Consider the following 17,072-nt stretch of genomic DNA (forward strand, 5'->3'; position numbering starts at 1 on the left):
TGTGGTTGAGTGGGAGTGTCCCGCAACAACACATAAACATATATGCTTGTGTTGTATGCCTGTTTTTCTGTCCTTTACTCAAAATAGCTATAGACCATATGGCCCATATGGCTGCATATGCAGTGCATAAGCATATATCCCCCTCAAACTTTGAATATATAAGTGCAATTAATTTATATATACAATACAAGCACGATGCCCATTTACTTCACGGAAAACTCATTGCAAAATTGAGAGAGAGAGAGAGAGAGAGAGAGAGAGAGAGAGTCAGACTAGGTTTGGTTGCAGAGACGTGCGCGCATCCGATAATATTCAATGTCTTGGGTCAGTGCAATTAGCATGAACCTTCCAGTCGAGTCTGCCGTCGTTGAATGGCAACGCAGATCACTATCCACGAACAATTGGGCTTAGTGAATATAATTATTGATTAGGCGTAGACTAATCCCACATTTACATTTTGTATGTAGTATTAAAGTGTTGATTTGGGGTGTGATGCATGTGCCTAATTAAGAAACAGGTTGTTGGCATTGCTGCTACTGCAGATGGTCCAGTTTCATTAGTTAATTACTTGTTGCTTTCAAAATGTAAGGCTGGCCCCACATGCACAACAAGCTTGTTTTTTGCTTCCCCCCCCCCCCCAAAAAAAAACAAAAGTTAAATTCAGGTTTTGATGCGTTGGCCAAGGCTTGGAACAATTTGGTATTATTAATGCATTGCAAATTGCAATTTATAATCATTTGCATGTAAATATTGAGCGATCGCCGCTGAAGGAAAAGAAAAGGCATGTTGGTTTGGGTGAGGAGGAGGGATCCCCTCCCCAGATGTTGCCTAAGATTAGATTGAATAATTATGTCATCTGATGAAACATCATTGCAATCATACAACAATTTTTGGCTTCTTTTTCTTTCTTCTGAGTGATTGTTATACGTTTGGTTGGACCGACACACAAGTCATAAGACGCGATGTATAACAAATGAACAACACGACAAAAGTTTCAAAATTATTGCTTGCTAATTAAATTAGAGTTTTTTTTATTTAAATCTCGCACTTCTCTTTGTTCATCTTTTTTTTAAGTTCACCCTAATTTTTAGTTCAAATTTTCATAATTTCTAAGGAAACTCTATTATCTTTCCAAATTATTCCTAAATACACACGCAGTAGACCCAAAAAAATAAAAAAAATAAAAAAATCATCAACCTCACACTCCACACCACTCTAAGTTTATCTCAATCTCACATTACTTAAAGAGATAAAAACATTGTTGTCAAACTCAATTGACGACCCACAAACCACTATTTAGGGTTTGTGAAGAGAAGATGAGAGTGTAGTATATTTCTTAAATTGAAAGAGAAGAGTAATATAACAATAGGGTGTATAGATGTGTGTATAAATATACTATGGTTAAGTATTAAGTTGAATTTATCTTTTTATACATTAATAAAATTTAATAATTTAAGTATTGAGGTGAACAAAAAAAAGTGTGGAATTTAAATAAAAAAACTCTTAAACTATTTCTATTTGAAATCCCAGAAGCTAGCAGGAATATTATTATTAATGCAGCTCTCTCCACTCTCATCTCATCTCAACGTTGGGATTCTTTTCTTTTCTCACCCCCACCCAACCCCACCCCATGATTATCTATCGATCTCAATATATACTGACGATTTCATATAGTAAACCAAATTACAACAATTATTTGTTATAAAATAAATTTATCGGCCGGCCAGCGGTTTAACTGTCGCTTATAAGTTAGATGCAAATACATGCACCAAAGCTATAAACTATCAAATTCATTCTCCTACGTACTGTACAGGTATATTATATATTTCTACTTATTTTGTATCAAAACAGTGATGACGTACGCGCTGTGCAACACAGATTCTCTCCTAATTATTATTAAGGGAGGTTTATGTCAAGGAGATGAAGTTTAAGTTGAATAATGATTTTGTTTTTGTTTTCCACCGGTGATTTTTAAATGAAAAGCTGCATCCATCCATCCATCAGAATCAGAGAGAGATATATTTACAACCTCACGGGTCACATGAACATGAGAGCTCATATGCCACCATGTGAAAAGATACATCTAGACCCTTTGATGCCCGACGCTAGCTTGTGTTTTGTTTGGAATACAAGAGTATTTGATATCATTTACACCGCGTCACTATTTGTTTTGTTCCTTTGGCATATGAATGCAATTAATAATGAAAGCAATTCCTTCAGATACTGAGTATAAACCCAATTCCTGCTGCTTACGAAATATATTCATTTTTATAATCAGGTTGGGACTGGGAGGTGAAAAGATTCAACAAGCACTCATCACTCATCAGGTGGAATGGAAAGATGTATTCATAAGGGAAGTGGTCCAACTGGAAATTGAGAAATTTATGTTTCTTCTGTTTCTTCTGTTTCTTCTGTTGCTGTTTCTTCTGTTTGATGAGGGCGTGACACTGACATTAGTAAAAGCTGAAACTGAAAGCCACAAGCCTACAATTACAAAACCATATATCTACCACCACCACCACGTATATAAATGAAAGTGAAATTAAAATCACTTGGTCATGAGAATTCCGTATGCATCATATTATTATTTGGGAAGACTAATAATTCGTGTAGCCCGTGGTGGAAGAGACTAGAACAGGACAGGCACAAGTGGAAATGGAGAAAGTTTGTCATGATATGCTGCCTAGCTAGCGCTAACATTACCTTATCTTCAATCAATCAATATATCCTTCCTGTTCCAACCTCCAAGTGGTGGAGACCAGATAAGCTATCAAATTTGGCCACCCAATTCCAATTCCAATTCCCTCAACCATTATTAACAATAGTTAATAATAATAATATGATATGATGATAAAAGCCCCCACTTACCACCTCATCAAACTTCAAATCTTGAAATTACATATGGCAGCCACCCCATCATCAATCCAATCAATTCCATAGAAAGCCACCACCTCACCTCACAATTATTACCATCAGGGAGGTCATTGACTAATTAGTACTAATTAATTAGGATTTAGGAGGGGCCTAGCCTAAACTTCATATTGTCGCTTCTGAATTATATTTGCCACGTCTCAAATGTTTGATGATGACTGCTACAGCATGCCATGTCTGACGTCTTCTTACTTGAAAATTCAAACGTGAATGTTGATTCTTGCTTTGCTGGCACAGTGGCACAGTGGCACACAGGACTCTGCAGCAAGCAAAGCAAGACTCAAAATGGCTGAAAACTCATCACTCAATATTGAAATTTTGGTTCCGTTCATATGTAAATGAAGAGGGGCCAGCTGAGCTGCTGCAAACCACACAGAGACAGGCAGGGTTTAAGAAAGATACAAGGATAAGGATTATCCTTCTTCCTTAAATGGTGATGGTGGTTTTACATCATTTTCATTCGACTTATGAACATGATTTCATCCATTATCATATCCAGCTTATCATTAACAATTGTGAGACTTTGATGTTAGCTTCTTCATTTTAAAACATTGCATGGGCCAACTTTAAGAATCCCGTTTTTTCCCTTCACTGGCATTATCGATCGAAAGGTATTGCCACTCCAACAACAAATTGAAGAAATCTCTCACGCAACTCATCTGATATGAGGTTTCTTCAATAATATTAACAGTATGGGCCCTGTCTCTCTCTCTCTCTCTCTCTCTCTCTCTCTCTCTCTCTCTCTCTCCCTTTTTGATTCACCAGTCCCCTTCTTCTGCATTATGTTGTTGACCTAATTAATTCACAAACTATACATTCCAAGTTCCAACCCCAAAAATGTCATGCTCATCCAAAACCACCAGTCTTGGCATGCCAGTTGCTTTTATTGTTTCTCTATAATATTTTGCTCGTCTGTTTATTTGGTCACGGCTCACAATTACATATCTAAATGTTTTTCCATCTTTGAAAATCTTGACATGAACGGTCTTTGTGTAGGGACCTAATAAGATCATACTAAAAATTGTGAAATTGGTCAAAACAAGTAATTACCGCCGTACTAACATACTAACTGTGATTAGGGAGCATTATTTTCATATGCAAGTTTAAAACAAACAAACAAATATAAGTCCCATCTTCCATTATATTATTCCTTTCGGTTAGTCTGTCGCTTTCTCGGTCGTGCTAGCTAAATAAAGGCCTTAAGCCACTAGGTCAATAAAGAATTAAAAAAACCCGGACCAAAATTTAAAAATAAAAGAATCAAAAACCGTAGTAATGTTTCGGACCCATGCCACGTAGCATCCTAATCGTTGTTAGGCCTGCAAGGCATTCAGAAGCCCACTGGGCTCTATCTCGCGGTGTTATTCAGCAAATTTGACACTTTTGGAACCCTAATTTCGAGCATGACAAAATTTCTATTAAAAACCGTAGTAAGGTTTCTGACCCATGTCATGTAGCATCCTAATCGTTGTTAGGCTGCAAGGCAATCAGAAGCCCACTGGGCTCTATCTCGCGGTGTTATTAAGCAAATTTGACACTTTTGGAACCCTAATTTCGAGCACGTCAAAATTTCGTACAACAAGAGTCAAAAGATCCACTATCAAATTGCCCCACCTAGTCAGCGAACATCTTTTCTATGTAGTGTAATAACAATTCAACAACGAAAATTAAACAACTTGAACGAACTTCTGGGATCATGATGCCCTATCAAGTGGTGGCTGGCTCCATGTACTCTTCACTTGAGAGAGCTGATTAAGCGAGATCAATGGAGCAACTGGTCTACACTGAACGAGAGTAGTAAAATATTCGAGACTGACTATGCACAACAAAAGACACTGTTAGCACGGAAAGGAGATCATTAGGTTTTCGTTTGGTTGACAGGGAACTTGTCTTCAGCTTGCTTTAACCACATATAATTTGAAGCTTCAATCCACTGTGGATGGACCAAAAACTTCTTCTCTTTCACTGCCCAACGAGACTTCTCTGTTCCAGCGTCTGTTGAAACCACATGTGTCACCGACAGGTCCAATTCTGTTGAACAAGTGGCTCCCAACTGCTCTGCCATCTTCCACAGCTGATGATTCTCGGCCTGGAATTTTGAAGGAAAAACACGGCTGAAAACAATTTTACACCCCTTTAAGATTTCCTTCCGAAGAGTTTTCAACACCTACAAATAACATTCAGATGAATCCACATTAATAATCCTTGCAGACCTCCTGCATCAAAGTTGGATTGCGGTGAAAGCACCAGAAACAAATCACTCCAACAAAGATATATTCCAAATAAGCAGACAAGAAAAGAGTGTCAAGTTTTAGTGGTTCCAGAATAAAATTCTTCACCTGCCTCACATCTCTGTCAATAAGATTGTCCTTCGATTCCTACCAAATGGTTCAACAACAACTGATCAGCTCATAACAAAATGAAATTTTTTTTCATTATAGAGACAGGCAGCAGCGGTACTTACATAAAAGAACATATTGTGGATTCGCTTAAGAACTTCAAGAACAGTTGCGAGAGCTCCTTCAGGCTCACTTTCATCACTCTTCAACTCTGAAAGAGACTTGCAATGGAACCCAAATTGGTGACAACTCGATCTAAAGAAATGATATCTTTCCATCAATATTAAATTGTCCTTGTGCTTTGTCCATGCCTACAATAACGGAGAGCAACATTGATAACCCTTCAAAAGATAAACAACAGATTCAAAGACCATTAAATTCATAGCCAGTGTATCCAGACATAAAGGAGTCAAGGACGTCAGGTACTTACATTTTCTGTATCATCAAGGATCAAAGCAGCACTTTCATGCCCGAGCACAACATCTAGACCCTTTTGATGTTTTTGGGTGCCATCATCACGTGATATCACTCTATCACCGAAGTACTCTTTCCTGGGATCAAGCAGTTTAGCCATTTCCAGTGCATAGGCTCGTTCACCCATTGTGTATATGTACATCTCGAACATTTCACTGGCCTCCTTTAAAAATTTCCTAACAAAGGGCCTCAACTTGGTCATCATATGCATAACGTCCACTCTGAAGAGGCTACCGTCTGAAACATCTACATGTAGCACAGTGGAGTGACAATTAAGTTGGGGAAAAACATAAGAGTATGCACATCCATGTGCACACGATACTACGGTAAATGAATCAAATCAAATAACACCTCATCAACCTTGTTTTATGTCAGAAGCGTGCTACGGAAAATAAAACCAGAGAACCTCTCTATAGTTTGCAAAGTCCAACAGGTACAAGAAACACCCCACAAAGAAAGGTGTATACATTAATTGTGTTACAAAAGCAAAAACACAAGAAGGGAAAACATTGGATACCTTGCAGAGAATCTGTTTGGCTGTGTAAATATTCTTCTTCTGCCGTCATATGATTCAGATGGGTGGAATTTAGCAGCGTGTGATCTAGATCAAGTACCAAGTAAAGTTTCTTAAGGTGTAACGATTTCTTAATGTCTGTGCTGCGTACCCGGTCAATTTCATCATTATTAAGCCAGAAGTCCTGCAGAAACATATAAATTCCAATTTATATCAATGTAAAAGAAGATAGCAACAGATTGAGTAGTCATTCTACATATAACTGAAAATGAATACATGGAAAATTTATGTTTCTTTCCTAACGGTAAGTTTATCTTTTACATAAGGGATAGGTAATTCAAAAATTAAAAGAAAGAACTGACAGGAACTTAATAATGCCTCTACAAAACAAATTAATAGAAAACCATATGCATGTACACTACCAATATTTTAGCAAAAACATCCAAAATTCTTCTATCTGCCAATTTGCCATCTAAAAGAGTACCTTGTGTATGTACCCAAGTGGAACACCAGACTTCTCATCCACCCTCTGGCCACAAACTATACACAAATCTTTTACTGAACCGGGATGAGTGCAGATATCCTTCTTTGGGGATGCTTCTGCACATAATAACATGATGAATACAATATTATGTACCTAAAAGGCAAAAACAGGATGCTCACATCTATCCTCTGAGAATCCTTCAGCACATAATAATTGCAACATTCTTATTCAAACCATACTTCTTCTAAAGACTCCACTTGTTTCTACATTAAAATTAAATAAATAAAAGCATTTCTGCAAAGCTTTTTCCATTTGAAACTTGTTCTCATGTTTGTTTGAGTAGAAACAAGAAAAAATGAGTATTCCCTTTAGTTTCTGAACAGCAATTTTAAGTTGGTCTTAGACCAGGCAGGGATTTGTTGTTTAAGACAGTTCACAGCATTTCACCCATTATTAGAAACCCTTCTTGCAGTGCAAGGAGTTGAAAGGGTACACAACATAGAACATATCAAAAAGCTATCCAACTGAGTTGAAAAAGTTACCTGAGTTTTCTTCTACAAATATTTGTGAAGTGGACCCTTGAGTTTCATCTATGCTTCCAAGATTCTCTACCTTGCGCCTTTTTGTACTGCAAGGTAATTCATAAGTTGCATCCAAGTAAAATTTTCAAACGCTAAATAAACTTTAACCTGCAGTTTTACAGAAAACTCATACTACATTAATCATTAAAGAGAGAAAATTTAAACACCTCCTCTCACTTCCATCATCGCTCTCGTAATCAGCTTCTTCATCTGGTGAGGAATGCGAAGAACCAGAACCCAGTGCTCTCTCAAGAAACCCAGTAAAGTCATCACTGCTAGACGAATGTACCGGAGATTCGGCAAGACTCATCTAAATAAAACCCTTCACATATGTTAATCTCCAGATGGATTTGATGAGGGGAAATAATGCATGCAACAGAAGATGCACATAGAGACAACTTTACAAAGATATTAATCACTGAAAATGATGAAAACTCACATGCAGTAATACTGGTGACTTAACCAGTGAAGCAATTTAAGCTAAGCTCAGAACGTTATAGCTAATTTGCATCCTTCAAAATTGTATAGGTTAAGTACAGACAGTGATTTCTCAGTTATTTAAAGGCAAAATATAATATGCATTGGCAATCCAGTCCCACCTATCTAGGAAAACATGGTCTCAACAACTTGCACCAAGACTAAGCTACTGGCATGTTCCAGAGTTTCAAGCAATATGCTTTTTTTATTTGGAAATGAAGTGTTTCAGTATGTACTTGTTCATAGAATGATAATGTGCAAAATAGCTTATTCGACTGCAGCAAGATTGGAAAGGGCATAGCTAGAGGGCAAGAAGGCCACGCTACATAAAAATTTATTGTGGTATACACAAACCTCATCAATTGCAACAACTTTGGAAGTGAGAGTAATTGTTCTTATGGAGATTCAGAGCCCGTTAACAATATGTCAGCCTAGTTAACTATCATTCTAATCCTCAATTCTAACGCTCTGTAGTAAATATGCCTCAGGCCTCTCTGTAGTTAACGTGCCTCAGAGAGGCAACGCCGATGAATCCACCAAGAAGAATCTAAATTCTTCATATCACGATTACAATGTTAGTATCATGATTATCAAAGATTGATGACGGTGAAAATATCTGAGGATTGGAAATTATGAAGGTTTGTCAAATATTTAAGAGTGTTCTCAAACACGTCATCATTGATCAATAAATTGCCTGTTCTAGCAATATTACTCGAGAAGAGTATATAAATAGCACATTTACTACTGTTCCTCAATAATTTCTTCAAGAAAAAAGAAAACTTATGGAGGAGGGTATTACCGCAGTTGTCCCCCACAGCTAAGCCTAGGTAGAGAGAAATGTAGTTACTGAAAGTCTAGAGTAAGGAAAAACCAATTTCATAAATATGTTTCTCCCCATTTTGTATTTTGATCAGTGAAGATCTTCTGCAAACTCCAAACCTTTCTATCAGAAGACAATCTAGCGAAAGCAAAGGGATCTATTCACTTCACTGATAATCAACTACATACTCACATTGTACAAATCATTAAAAAGCATAACTTGCAATTCTAATCTCTCATATACACAGAGAGAGAGAGAGAGAGAGCAAATACTCAACAAGAATCACGGCAAGTAGTAACCACATTATAAATAACCGAATAATCAGTAATCAAATGGGCAGCAACAAAAGATATTGATTTAACAAGTGATAATAAGAAAGCTAAAGTATTTACCAGAAAATCATATGACAGAGAAAATTTAAAGACACATGAAGAAAAAGAAGTAGTGAACATACCGCGACCAAGAATTTACAGGAGATTTGAGAGTTGACCAAGAAGAAAAGCTTTCGGGTGCGGATGGGTTCCGACAGTGTTGGAATGGATGCGTTGGTGGGGTTAGGGTTGCAGAGTGATAAAAGAAAGCCTCGTCAAAATTTTGAACATTGGAGAAGAGAGAAAAGAGGAGAGAGAGAGAGAGAGAGAGAGGGTTTGACAAAGACAGACAGAGGGTGTAATATGAAGAGATGAGCAATGGTATTATTGGTATTTAATCCGACCCTTGTAAATTTAGTACTCTTAGGGTCGTTTGGTACGGCGGACTGTTATGGACCGGACTAAATCCTAGGACTGTCTTGGATTAGCTCGGATTGGATTAAGCTGGATTAAGTACTGACCTACGTTTGGTGTTGCGTCGGACTAAAAAACTGGATTGTGAAAATAGTGAAGACTTATGTTTGGTGTTGTGTTGGATAAAAATAATAATTTTTTAATTTTTTTAATTTTAATTAAGAATTTTAGCGTAAAAATAAATAAAATTCTAATATTTTTGAAAGACTAAAACTGTCACATTTCTTTTTATTTTTCTTCATCCATACTCTTCTCTCCTTTGTCTTTTCTTCTTTATCTTTTCTGATTTCTTTTCTTCTTTATCTTTTCTGATTTCTTTTCTTCTTTGTCTTTTCTTATTTCTTTTCTTCTCTGCCCCTTTTTTCCCCCATTTCTTCCTTCATCTTCACTCCTCTGTATTTTCTTCCCAGGCCCGTTTCTTTTTTTTTTCCTTCCTTCATCCTCTCTTCTTCTTTCCATTCCCATGCCATTTCTGTTTTTCTTTGTTTCATTCTTCCTATTCTTTCCTTTATCTTTTCTTCTTCCTTCCCTCCTTCTGACTCTCTCTTCATGCCACTACAGATTCAACCATCAACTCACCCTCTCTCTCTCTCTCTCTCTCTCTCTCTCTCTTTCTAGTTCCACTAATTAATAGTTGTGGTGGTTCGATTGGGTAGTGCTGGTGGTTTAACTGGGTATGTGGTGGCTGGTGATGATGGTTTGATTGACTAATTGGGTGATGGTGATGGTTCGATTGGGTATGTGGTGGCTGGTTATGTGTTTGATGGTGGTGGTCTGATGGTTGTGGCATCGTGGTGATGGTGGTATGTTTGATGTTTCGGGCTCGTGTGTTTGATGGTAGAGGTGGTATTCAGCCGGACTGTGTGTTCAAAATAGCATCCTCGCTATTTTGCGAACCCAGTTTTGGGCTCGCTATATTAAACAAGCGAGTCCAACGTTTTTTTTCCCATTGGACTATATAATCTCATTTAACTTAATCCCTTCCCTTACCAAACATAGGTTTTAAGGACTATTTAACCCAGTCCAGTCCAGTGAGGCTTAGTGAGGCATGCCAAACAGGGCCTTACCGCGCGCCTGCCAAATAGCATGGTTGCTTTTATTTATTTTATTTTATCTTTTTTCTCTATTAAAACGATAAATTGAGATTTAAAGAAGCAAGTAGCGCGAGATGAAATTCTGAAGTCCAAATTACATAAGCTGTCCACCGATTGCGAGGACTCAGTAGTTACTTGTTGTTCTTGTTCTTCGCATTGATTCAAATGTTCGCTGATGTTGGGTTTGAGTCCACCGCCCGCGCTGTGTTTGCTTTTGGATCTCAGCTACTACTTTTTTGTTGTTTGTTTCTTTTATTTCACCTCTTTCAAAGACGGAAGCTTTATTCGGGTCGGTAAGAGTTCATGTATTTCAAACATAAAACACATATATTCATTTATCTAATATATAGCAAAAAGGAGAGAATGACAAAATATTTAAAATATCAAAAAACTATAGTATTCGTTGAAAATTACATTTAACTCGATTTAAGTTTGGATTTTTTCTTATAATTTTTTACATACGGTAATTTAAAATATTCGAAATCATAGAGGCAGATCAAACTTAGATGCAAGCGACATATTATTTCGGGCCTAACTCATTATTGCAAATCCAAACTTAACTTGAACTCAATCATAAACAGCAAATTTGGAAATGTTATTTTGTGACTTACCCGATCCTGTGCTGTGCTTAACAAGTAGTGCTACTAGTGTAATATATAAGTTGCAATTTGTTTACATCCACAAGACAAAACAACATATAATTTTTTTTGGTTGTAATTATTTCCCTTTATATTTGTACTGAAATAATTATTGGTCACAAACTCACAATCTCCTCCTAGACTTGTTAGTAGGACCAATAAATGTCCGTAATTAAACATATTTAGTTATTTACAGTAAAAGGAGGGAAAGAAGATTTTTTTTAAAAAAACAAAAGAAATACTGTAAAATTTTAAAAAGTTGGAAGAAGATTAACATAAGCACAGGCTTTATCTAGAATCCTTTCTTTGGTTTGGTAATATTATTATCCACTTGAGATTGCACATGCCTTTGTCTTAGTCTTTCTGCTCCTAGTGCTTCTTCCCACTTTTCTTCACCCCCTGCATCACCATCATCATCAGCTTCCTCTTCTTCTTCTTCCACCCACTCTTCCGTCACCAATTTCTGCTGATAGTATCGGAAGGCCACCACCAATATAAACGCTGCAAAACAACCCCCAATGACTTTGAATATTATAAGAACAAAACATCCCCACCAATATACATATTGTATTGTTTGAAATTAGTAGCAAAAAATAGTTTGGGTTTGTTTGTTTACCAGCCCATATTCGAGCCACGACGGAAGACAGGTTCCAAACCAGTAGAAAGATGGCAACGGTCAAGGCCTTCTTGTGAGTGCATGATTCCCAAGCATCCCGAAACCGTCGAATCCAAAATTTAGCTTCACATAAATAAATTCCGGTGTACGTTAGGTCATCTCTCATTGTTGTTATCCACGTGTCACGATATGAAGAATTGAAATGTCCTAAATTACCCCATTGGGCTAGAACACTAACCCAACACATGTGGGCCCATAAGGATTGAGGCCTCTCCAACACCCCCAACTCCAATAAAATTTTCAATGAACCCAAAACGAAAAGCCATTGAGGGAGCTGAAAATTACAAGAGCCTAGCCATAGTAAAGTGGACCCTAACAACTATTATTTTGTTGTGGGCCCCAACCAATATTAAGCAGTATAATCGCCGGAGGAGAAAAGGAGGCCTAACGGTAAATTGCTTATATAAAATGTGGGACCATTGGTCCGTCATAATAAAAAAAACTTACTCGTAACAGGAATAGCATGCTACGAAAGTCTCTATCCCATCATAGAGCCGTTACAGTACATGATGAGGTAGAGGTAGAGCCTAGTGGTAAGTAAATAAGGTTAGGTGAGTTTTGGTTGTGAAAATGCCTACTTGAAATTTATTGGACCGACAGAAATTATGTGTAGGCAATGTGGGTGGAGGAGATTAAAAATGAACGGAAATCGCTTTGCCGGCGTCAAAATTGTGGAAGAATTGAATGACATAATGATCCCATCCCATGCATTAAAAACAAGTGTGGTTATTGGAGGAATGATTTACCGTAAACGGTTAACTGGGCTGAGTACAAAGAGCAGACTTTTGGCAGGGTGAAGACTCCGAAAAAGCCTGTCAATTAGCACAACCAAGCGAGCGTCAGTGAAAAAGTTAAAACAACATCTCCTCACTCAGACTTCGAGTTGCAGAGAATTTGACAGTTGTCTCTCTCTCTCTCTCTCTCTCTCTCTCTCTCTCTGCTGCTTTGGCTGCTTGCCATTTTATAATAAAATTAAAATTAAATAAATAAAAGCAGCAGACAGATACTGTTTCACTCTTCTTTACTTTACTCTTCTCTCTCAGTTTTCCACTAATCAAATTGGTTTTACATGCTATTAATAATAATAATAATAATAATCCATTCTTTTTCTTTTAAAAAGAAGAATAACAAGAAAAAAGAAGAAGCAAAAGACTCTGATTATGAATGCGAGTGAACTTACCCACTTTGGACATCGTCCAAATGGTTATGGAGCTGCCACACCTGGCCAGAACAAAGAGCAGCACTGCCAACTGCAAACGTTATTACAATTTAGCCTATTATCTTTCCTTCCTCTCACTGCAACATTGCTAAAAAGAAATAAACATAAAAGAAGGACAAGAAAGAAAGTTACCTTAATTGTGGTAGCAGGATCCCCAGAAAATAAAGCTTTCATCTTTAGAAGGAGCTCATTCAAGTAAGGGAGAACCAGTTTTAGCAACCACATTGCTTCTTCTTCGCCCACCACATAGTTTGCATTATCTACTTCAACAGCTCCCCTGCCATTCAATTTCCAAAATAAATTTAAAAAAAGCATGTTGATAAAAGAGGAATTCGGTAACATACTATAGCACTAATATGTTGATAAAAATTTAAAAAGCTTTACCTGCAGATAATGGACTTAAAGAGGAAGATGACAGCTAGATAAAGAAGCCCCAGATAGGATATGACAGAAATAAAGCTGCAGGAGAAAAAGATAAAACAGATTTAGATTAATGCTATGCTTCCAAGGAAATGCAGAATTCAAGGTGTTGGTTGATCTCTTTTATTGAGAACTTTCCTGACCTGATATTAAGATCCTTGGTGTAGGAGGATGACAGTATCACAAATGTTCCCATTCCAAATACAAAAACCGATCTTGATATATCTTTCCACATAATTAAATCCACTGAGAAAAATAACAAGAAGTTAAAAAAGGGAATGTTATAATTGAAACCATTTGCAGTAGAAATTGCAATTCAACATGTCAGGAATATGAAAACTCACCTAAACTTTGCAATCTGCTATGTGTTTCTTGGAAGCTGGTATGGTTATGGTACTCATTTGAAGCTGCAACTAATTCATTGGTAAAAACAGAAACAGTCCAGACTTAACACAAAGGAACAATCCCAAGAAACTCAAATTCCTAAAAAAAAAAAAACAATGCTACATTAGAATTTGAAAGAAAAGAAGAACTTACACGAAGTTTGTTTGGGGATGTTTGAATGAACTGTTGCACGTTTTATAACAGGAAGTGGTTTTGTCAAGTTTAAGGAGATGGGTTCTGGCTTCTGATTTTGATGAACTTGATAAAGCTTTTTCACTTCTTTGCGGTCAAGGTGAAGAAGCTTCTTGACCTCATTCACTTTCACTACCTTCTCTTCATTCACAACCTTGGTGGTCAATTTCTCTTCTGTTGCATTGACTTCCTTAATATCAACGCTTTTCTTTTCAACCTCAACATCAATTTCCTCATCCACCTCTTCCTCCAATTCATCTCCATCATCTTCTTCATCACCCTCTTGATCATCACCATCATGCACCGATGCTTTTGGATCAGATTTGAGCACATCCACATTGCTCTCGCCGCTTGAAATGACCATTTCTTGGCACACACCGAACTCCTTGCAATTCTCATCAGATCCGCTGTTTTCAGTCTCAACTGGGCTTTTCTCAATTACCTCAACAGGCGTATCAATTTCCTTATCAGATTCATCCAAGGCCTTATTGGACTCAGATTTCGCTTTTCCCAATTGAATTGCATTACCAGAAGCATCAAGTCCCTTATTACACTCTGATTTTACCTTCCTTAACTGAGCTGAATTTTTCTCAATTCCCACACTAGCTTCACCCAAATCACTAGCACTTTTCAGTAATTCATTCCTTGGTTTCCTAATCCCAACTGGGCTTCTCTCATTTTTATCAGAAGCAGCAGCACCAATCTCCTTGCTTGCCTCAGATCTAAGCCTTCTCAGCTGAGTTGGGCTCTTCTTGATCCCATCAACAGACACACTCAGTTCCTTGCACTGTTGGTCAGAATTCTTCAAAGACTCTGTTTTTGCTTTGGATGTCTGAATTGGGTTCTTCTCAAAACCTTCAGAGGTGTCAGATTTCCAAGTCTTTCTCTTGCCAGCAGCAGTCAGTGCACCACCAGCTTGACCTCTCTTCGACCTTGTACGACTTCCAGCAACCCCATTGCTAGTATTACTCTGATCTTCAGAATTCTCCTGATCGCCATTGAAGACCTTAATCCCACCTTTGACTTCATCAATCTTCATTCTGCTCTCCCACACAGACCCTGCAACCACACCACTCCTTACCCCGTCTCTCCTTCTACCCACATCCATTGCCCTTTTATATATATATATATCTTGGTAATCTCTCTTTAGCAATGAATAGTAGAATAGGACATGTAGATGGCACCGGTCATGACTGGATAAGAAGAAAGCTTTAAGCAGAAGAAATGGCAGTTGGTGGGGCGTGAAACATTGGGATCTCTCTCTCTCTCTCTCTGCCTTTGGAAAGGAAAGCAAGCGAGAGAGCATGAAAGAGTACCGGTCTTCTACTAGCTAGATTGTGTTGTTAATAGTCGTATCTTGTAAGGCACTGGGTCACCGACCCACTGGGTTTCTTCTTCTTTTACCCTGTGTGTGTGTCTGTTTTTTTTCATAAAAAATTTTGTGGATTGATGATGTGCGAGTGTGAGTTTTATAAAGTAAAGTGAACAAAAAGTGAGAGATAAATAATGGTTTAGGGGTTGAATGATTAACGATGATCTATTTTGCTTCTTTTTTGGGGGTATTGATTCCTTCTCTTAAGCCTGCTTATAGCTTTTGTATCGGAGGATCTCTATGAACACTGTGACCGAGGCAACCAAAAGTCATCCCTCACATGCAAATGGAGAACCTTGCTTGCTTCCTAATTTTAGAGAGGGATGAGAGAGGTGGACTTTGGAAGTATATGGTGATTTGTGGTGTTGGCAATGGCAATAGTGCATTAGAGTCGTTTAAAATGTAGAACGAGGCAATAGTTTCATTTAATCTAATATGTCCAAGCTCCTCCTCCTCCTTCTCCTCCACACATCCAATCTAATGCAGACAAAGGGACACAAGCTTTTCTTTTACTTTTGTATTGGAGATGTTAACTTGATGCTTTATTGATTTGTGCCTGCCTAGTAAATTATGGCACAGTTTGTTTATTTTCCTTTTATTGCTTTTTGCTCTAATTTGGATAAATAAAAAGGCCAAAAGGGGATGCCAACAGCAACAGCTGACGTGAGGAAGCTTCATTTCATACATTTTCTCGTGACATCATTTTACAGTCTCTTTTTATTGATGAATTCTTCAAATAATTTTATATAAGAAACATTATTTAAGGTATTCTATGATTTTTTTTTAATGACCCAAATCATTTATTTTTTAGGTTTTCATTTATAGATCATCCTTGCAAAAAATTAAACAAATCGAAACTGTTTAGACATCTAATTGTGTCCTACAAATTAATGAACACGGTACTTCAAGAAATTACTAAAATTTTAATAATTTGATTGAGTGATCAAATGATATCGAATTCAAATAATTTTTTATAAAAATAATCTTTAAATAAATATCTTTAAAAAAAGAGAGAGAGCGCTGCGAGGATGACCCCTTTCATAATTTCATTGCATTTCAAATCCACAGAGCTGTGCATTATGATGCATAAGCTAATCGGCGATCCATTTAATGCAGGCATTGGCAGCTAGCTAAACAACCTAATTATTTCACCCACCCACCCACCCCATCTAAATAGAAAAGAAAAAAAGCAATTTTACTGCTTTGATTATTATTGCTTTTTGCCTTTGCTCGCCCTTTTGCCTTGAACATGATTTTTTAGTGAGTGCGCGCTGAAATATTGATGGGATGGAAACTTTTTTACCAAAGTTAAGAGGGGAAAAGAAACTCACGCATACAGATATTATAAAGATTTGAATCCATAATCATTTAGGAGCAAGTAAATCCAAATGAAAAATTAAAATGCTGCAGTGCATGCATTTATGTATTTAGCATTTAGTAGGAAATCCACAATGGATAAGGACAACTACCGGGATGCAAATCAATTTCTCCCACACAAAAAATAAAATAAAAGTATACTTGTGAAAAGACAAGGCCATGGGAGTGATGTTTGACGAACTGATTGATGCTGATATGGAATCCAACACCAACAACATTGTTTACGTTACACAATTATGAATTAATAAATTTATTTGTTGTGTATAAAATAAAACTATCAAGTATTAAAATTATA

General features: G+C 37.2%; 2 protein-coding genes across 4 annotated transcripts; both read right to left on the reverse strand.

The window, feature by feature from the left end:
* Nucleotides 4,386-9,336, reverse strand: LOC18771894 (RNA polymerase II C-terminal domain phosphatase-like 4). Of its 3 annotated transcripts, none has more exons than XM_007204283.2 (9): nt 9,075-9,336; nt 7,491-7,633; nt 7,285-7,370; nt 6,743-6,858; nt 6,262-6,442; nt 5,701-5,990; nt 5,396-5,581; nt 5,271-5,309; nt 4,386-5,098 (listed from the first exon to the last, which is right to left on the reverse strand). In XM_007204283.2, the coding sequence occupies exons 2-9, from the start codon at nt 7,631-7,633 to the stop codon at nt 4,790-4,792; spliced, it is 1,350 nt and encodes a 449-aa protein (XP_007204345.1). In that variant the 5' UTR covers nt 9,075-9,336; the 3' UTR covers nt 4,386-4,789. The 3 variants fall into 3 exon arrangements, with proteins under 3 accessions (XP_007204345.1, XP_020424927.1, XP_020424926.1); XM_020569338.1 differs by having other exon boundaries at nt 5,701-5,981; nt 9,075-9,293; XM_020569337.1 differs by having other exon boundaries at nt 7,491-7,645; nt 9,075-9,290.
* LOC18771361 (reticulon-like protein B21) lies at nt 11,193-15,702 on the reverse strand. Its single transcript, XM_020567991.1, has 9 exons — nt 13,990-15,702; nt 13,797-13,865; nt 13,596-13,698; nt 13,417-13,491; nt 13,165-13,309; nt 12,994-13,063; nt 12,560-12,625; nt 11,754-11,876; nt 11,193-11,638 (listed from the first exon to the last, which is right to left on the reverse strand). Exons 1-9 carry the CDS (start codon nt 15,332-15,334, stop codon nt 11,430-11,432), a joined length of 2,205 nt encoding a protein of 734 aa, XP_020423580.1. The 5' UTR covers nt 15,335-15,702; the 3' UTR covers nt 11,193-11,429.

Source organism: Prunus persica, chromosome G7, assembly GCF_000346465.2.
Source record: "Prunus persica cultivar Lovell chromosome G7, Prunus_persica_NCBIv2, whole genome shotgun sequence".
Lineage (NCBI taxonomy): Eukaryota > Viridiplantae > Streptophyta > Magnoliopsida > Rosales > Rosaceae > Prunus > Prunus persica.

Excerpts from the sequence above, each read along its gene's own strand:
- LOC18771894 (XM_007204283.2), bottom strand. The coding sequence starts at position 7,633 with ATGAGTCTTGCCGAATCTCCGGTACATTCGTCTAGCAGTGATGACTTT. Across the intron at positions 5,582-5,700 it reads TCCTTGATGATACAGAAAAT|GCATGGACAAAGCACAAGGA; the intron begins GTAAGTACCTGA and ends CCGTTATTGTAG. Across the intron at positions 5,099-5,270 it reads TTGACAGAGATGTGAGGCAG|GTGTTGAAAACTCTTCGGAA; the intron begins GTGAAGAATTTT and ends TGTTATTTGTAG.
- LOC18771361 (XM_020567991.1), bottom strand. The coding sequence starts at position 15,334 with ATGCTCTCTCGCTTGCTTTCCTTTCCAAAGGCAGAGAGAGAGAGAGAG. Across the intron at positions 13,310-13,416 it reads TTTAAGTCCATTATCTGCAG|GGGAGCTGTTGAAGTAGATA; the intron begins GTAAAGCTTTTT and ends ATTGAATGGCAG. Across the intron at positions 11,639-11,753 it reads CGTGGCTCGAATATGGGCTG|CGTTTATATTGGTGGTGGCC; the intron begins GTAAACAAACAA and ends GTTGTTTTGCAG.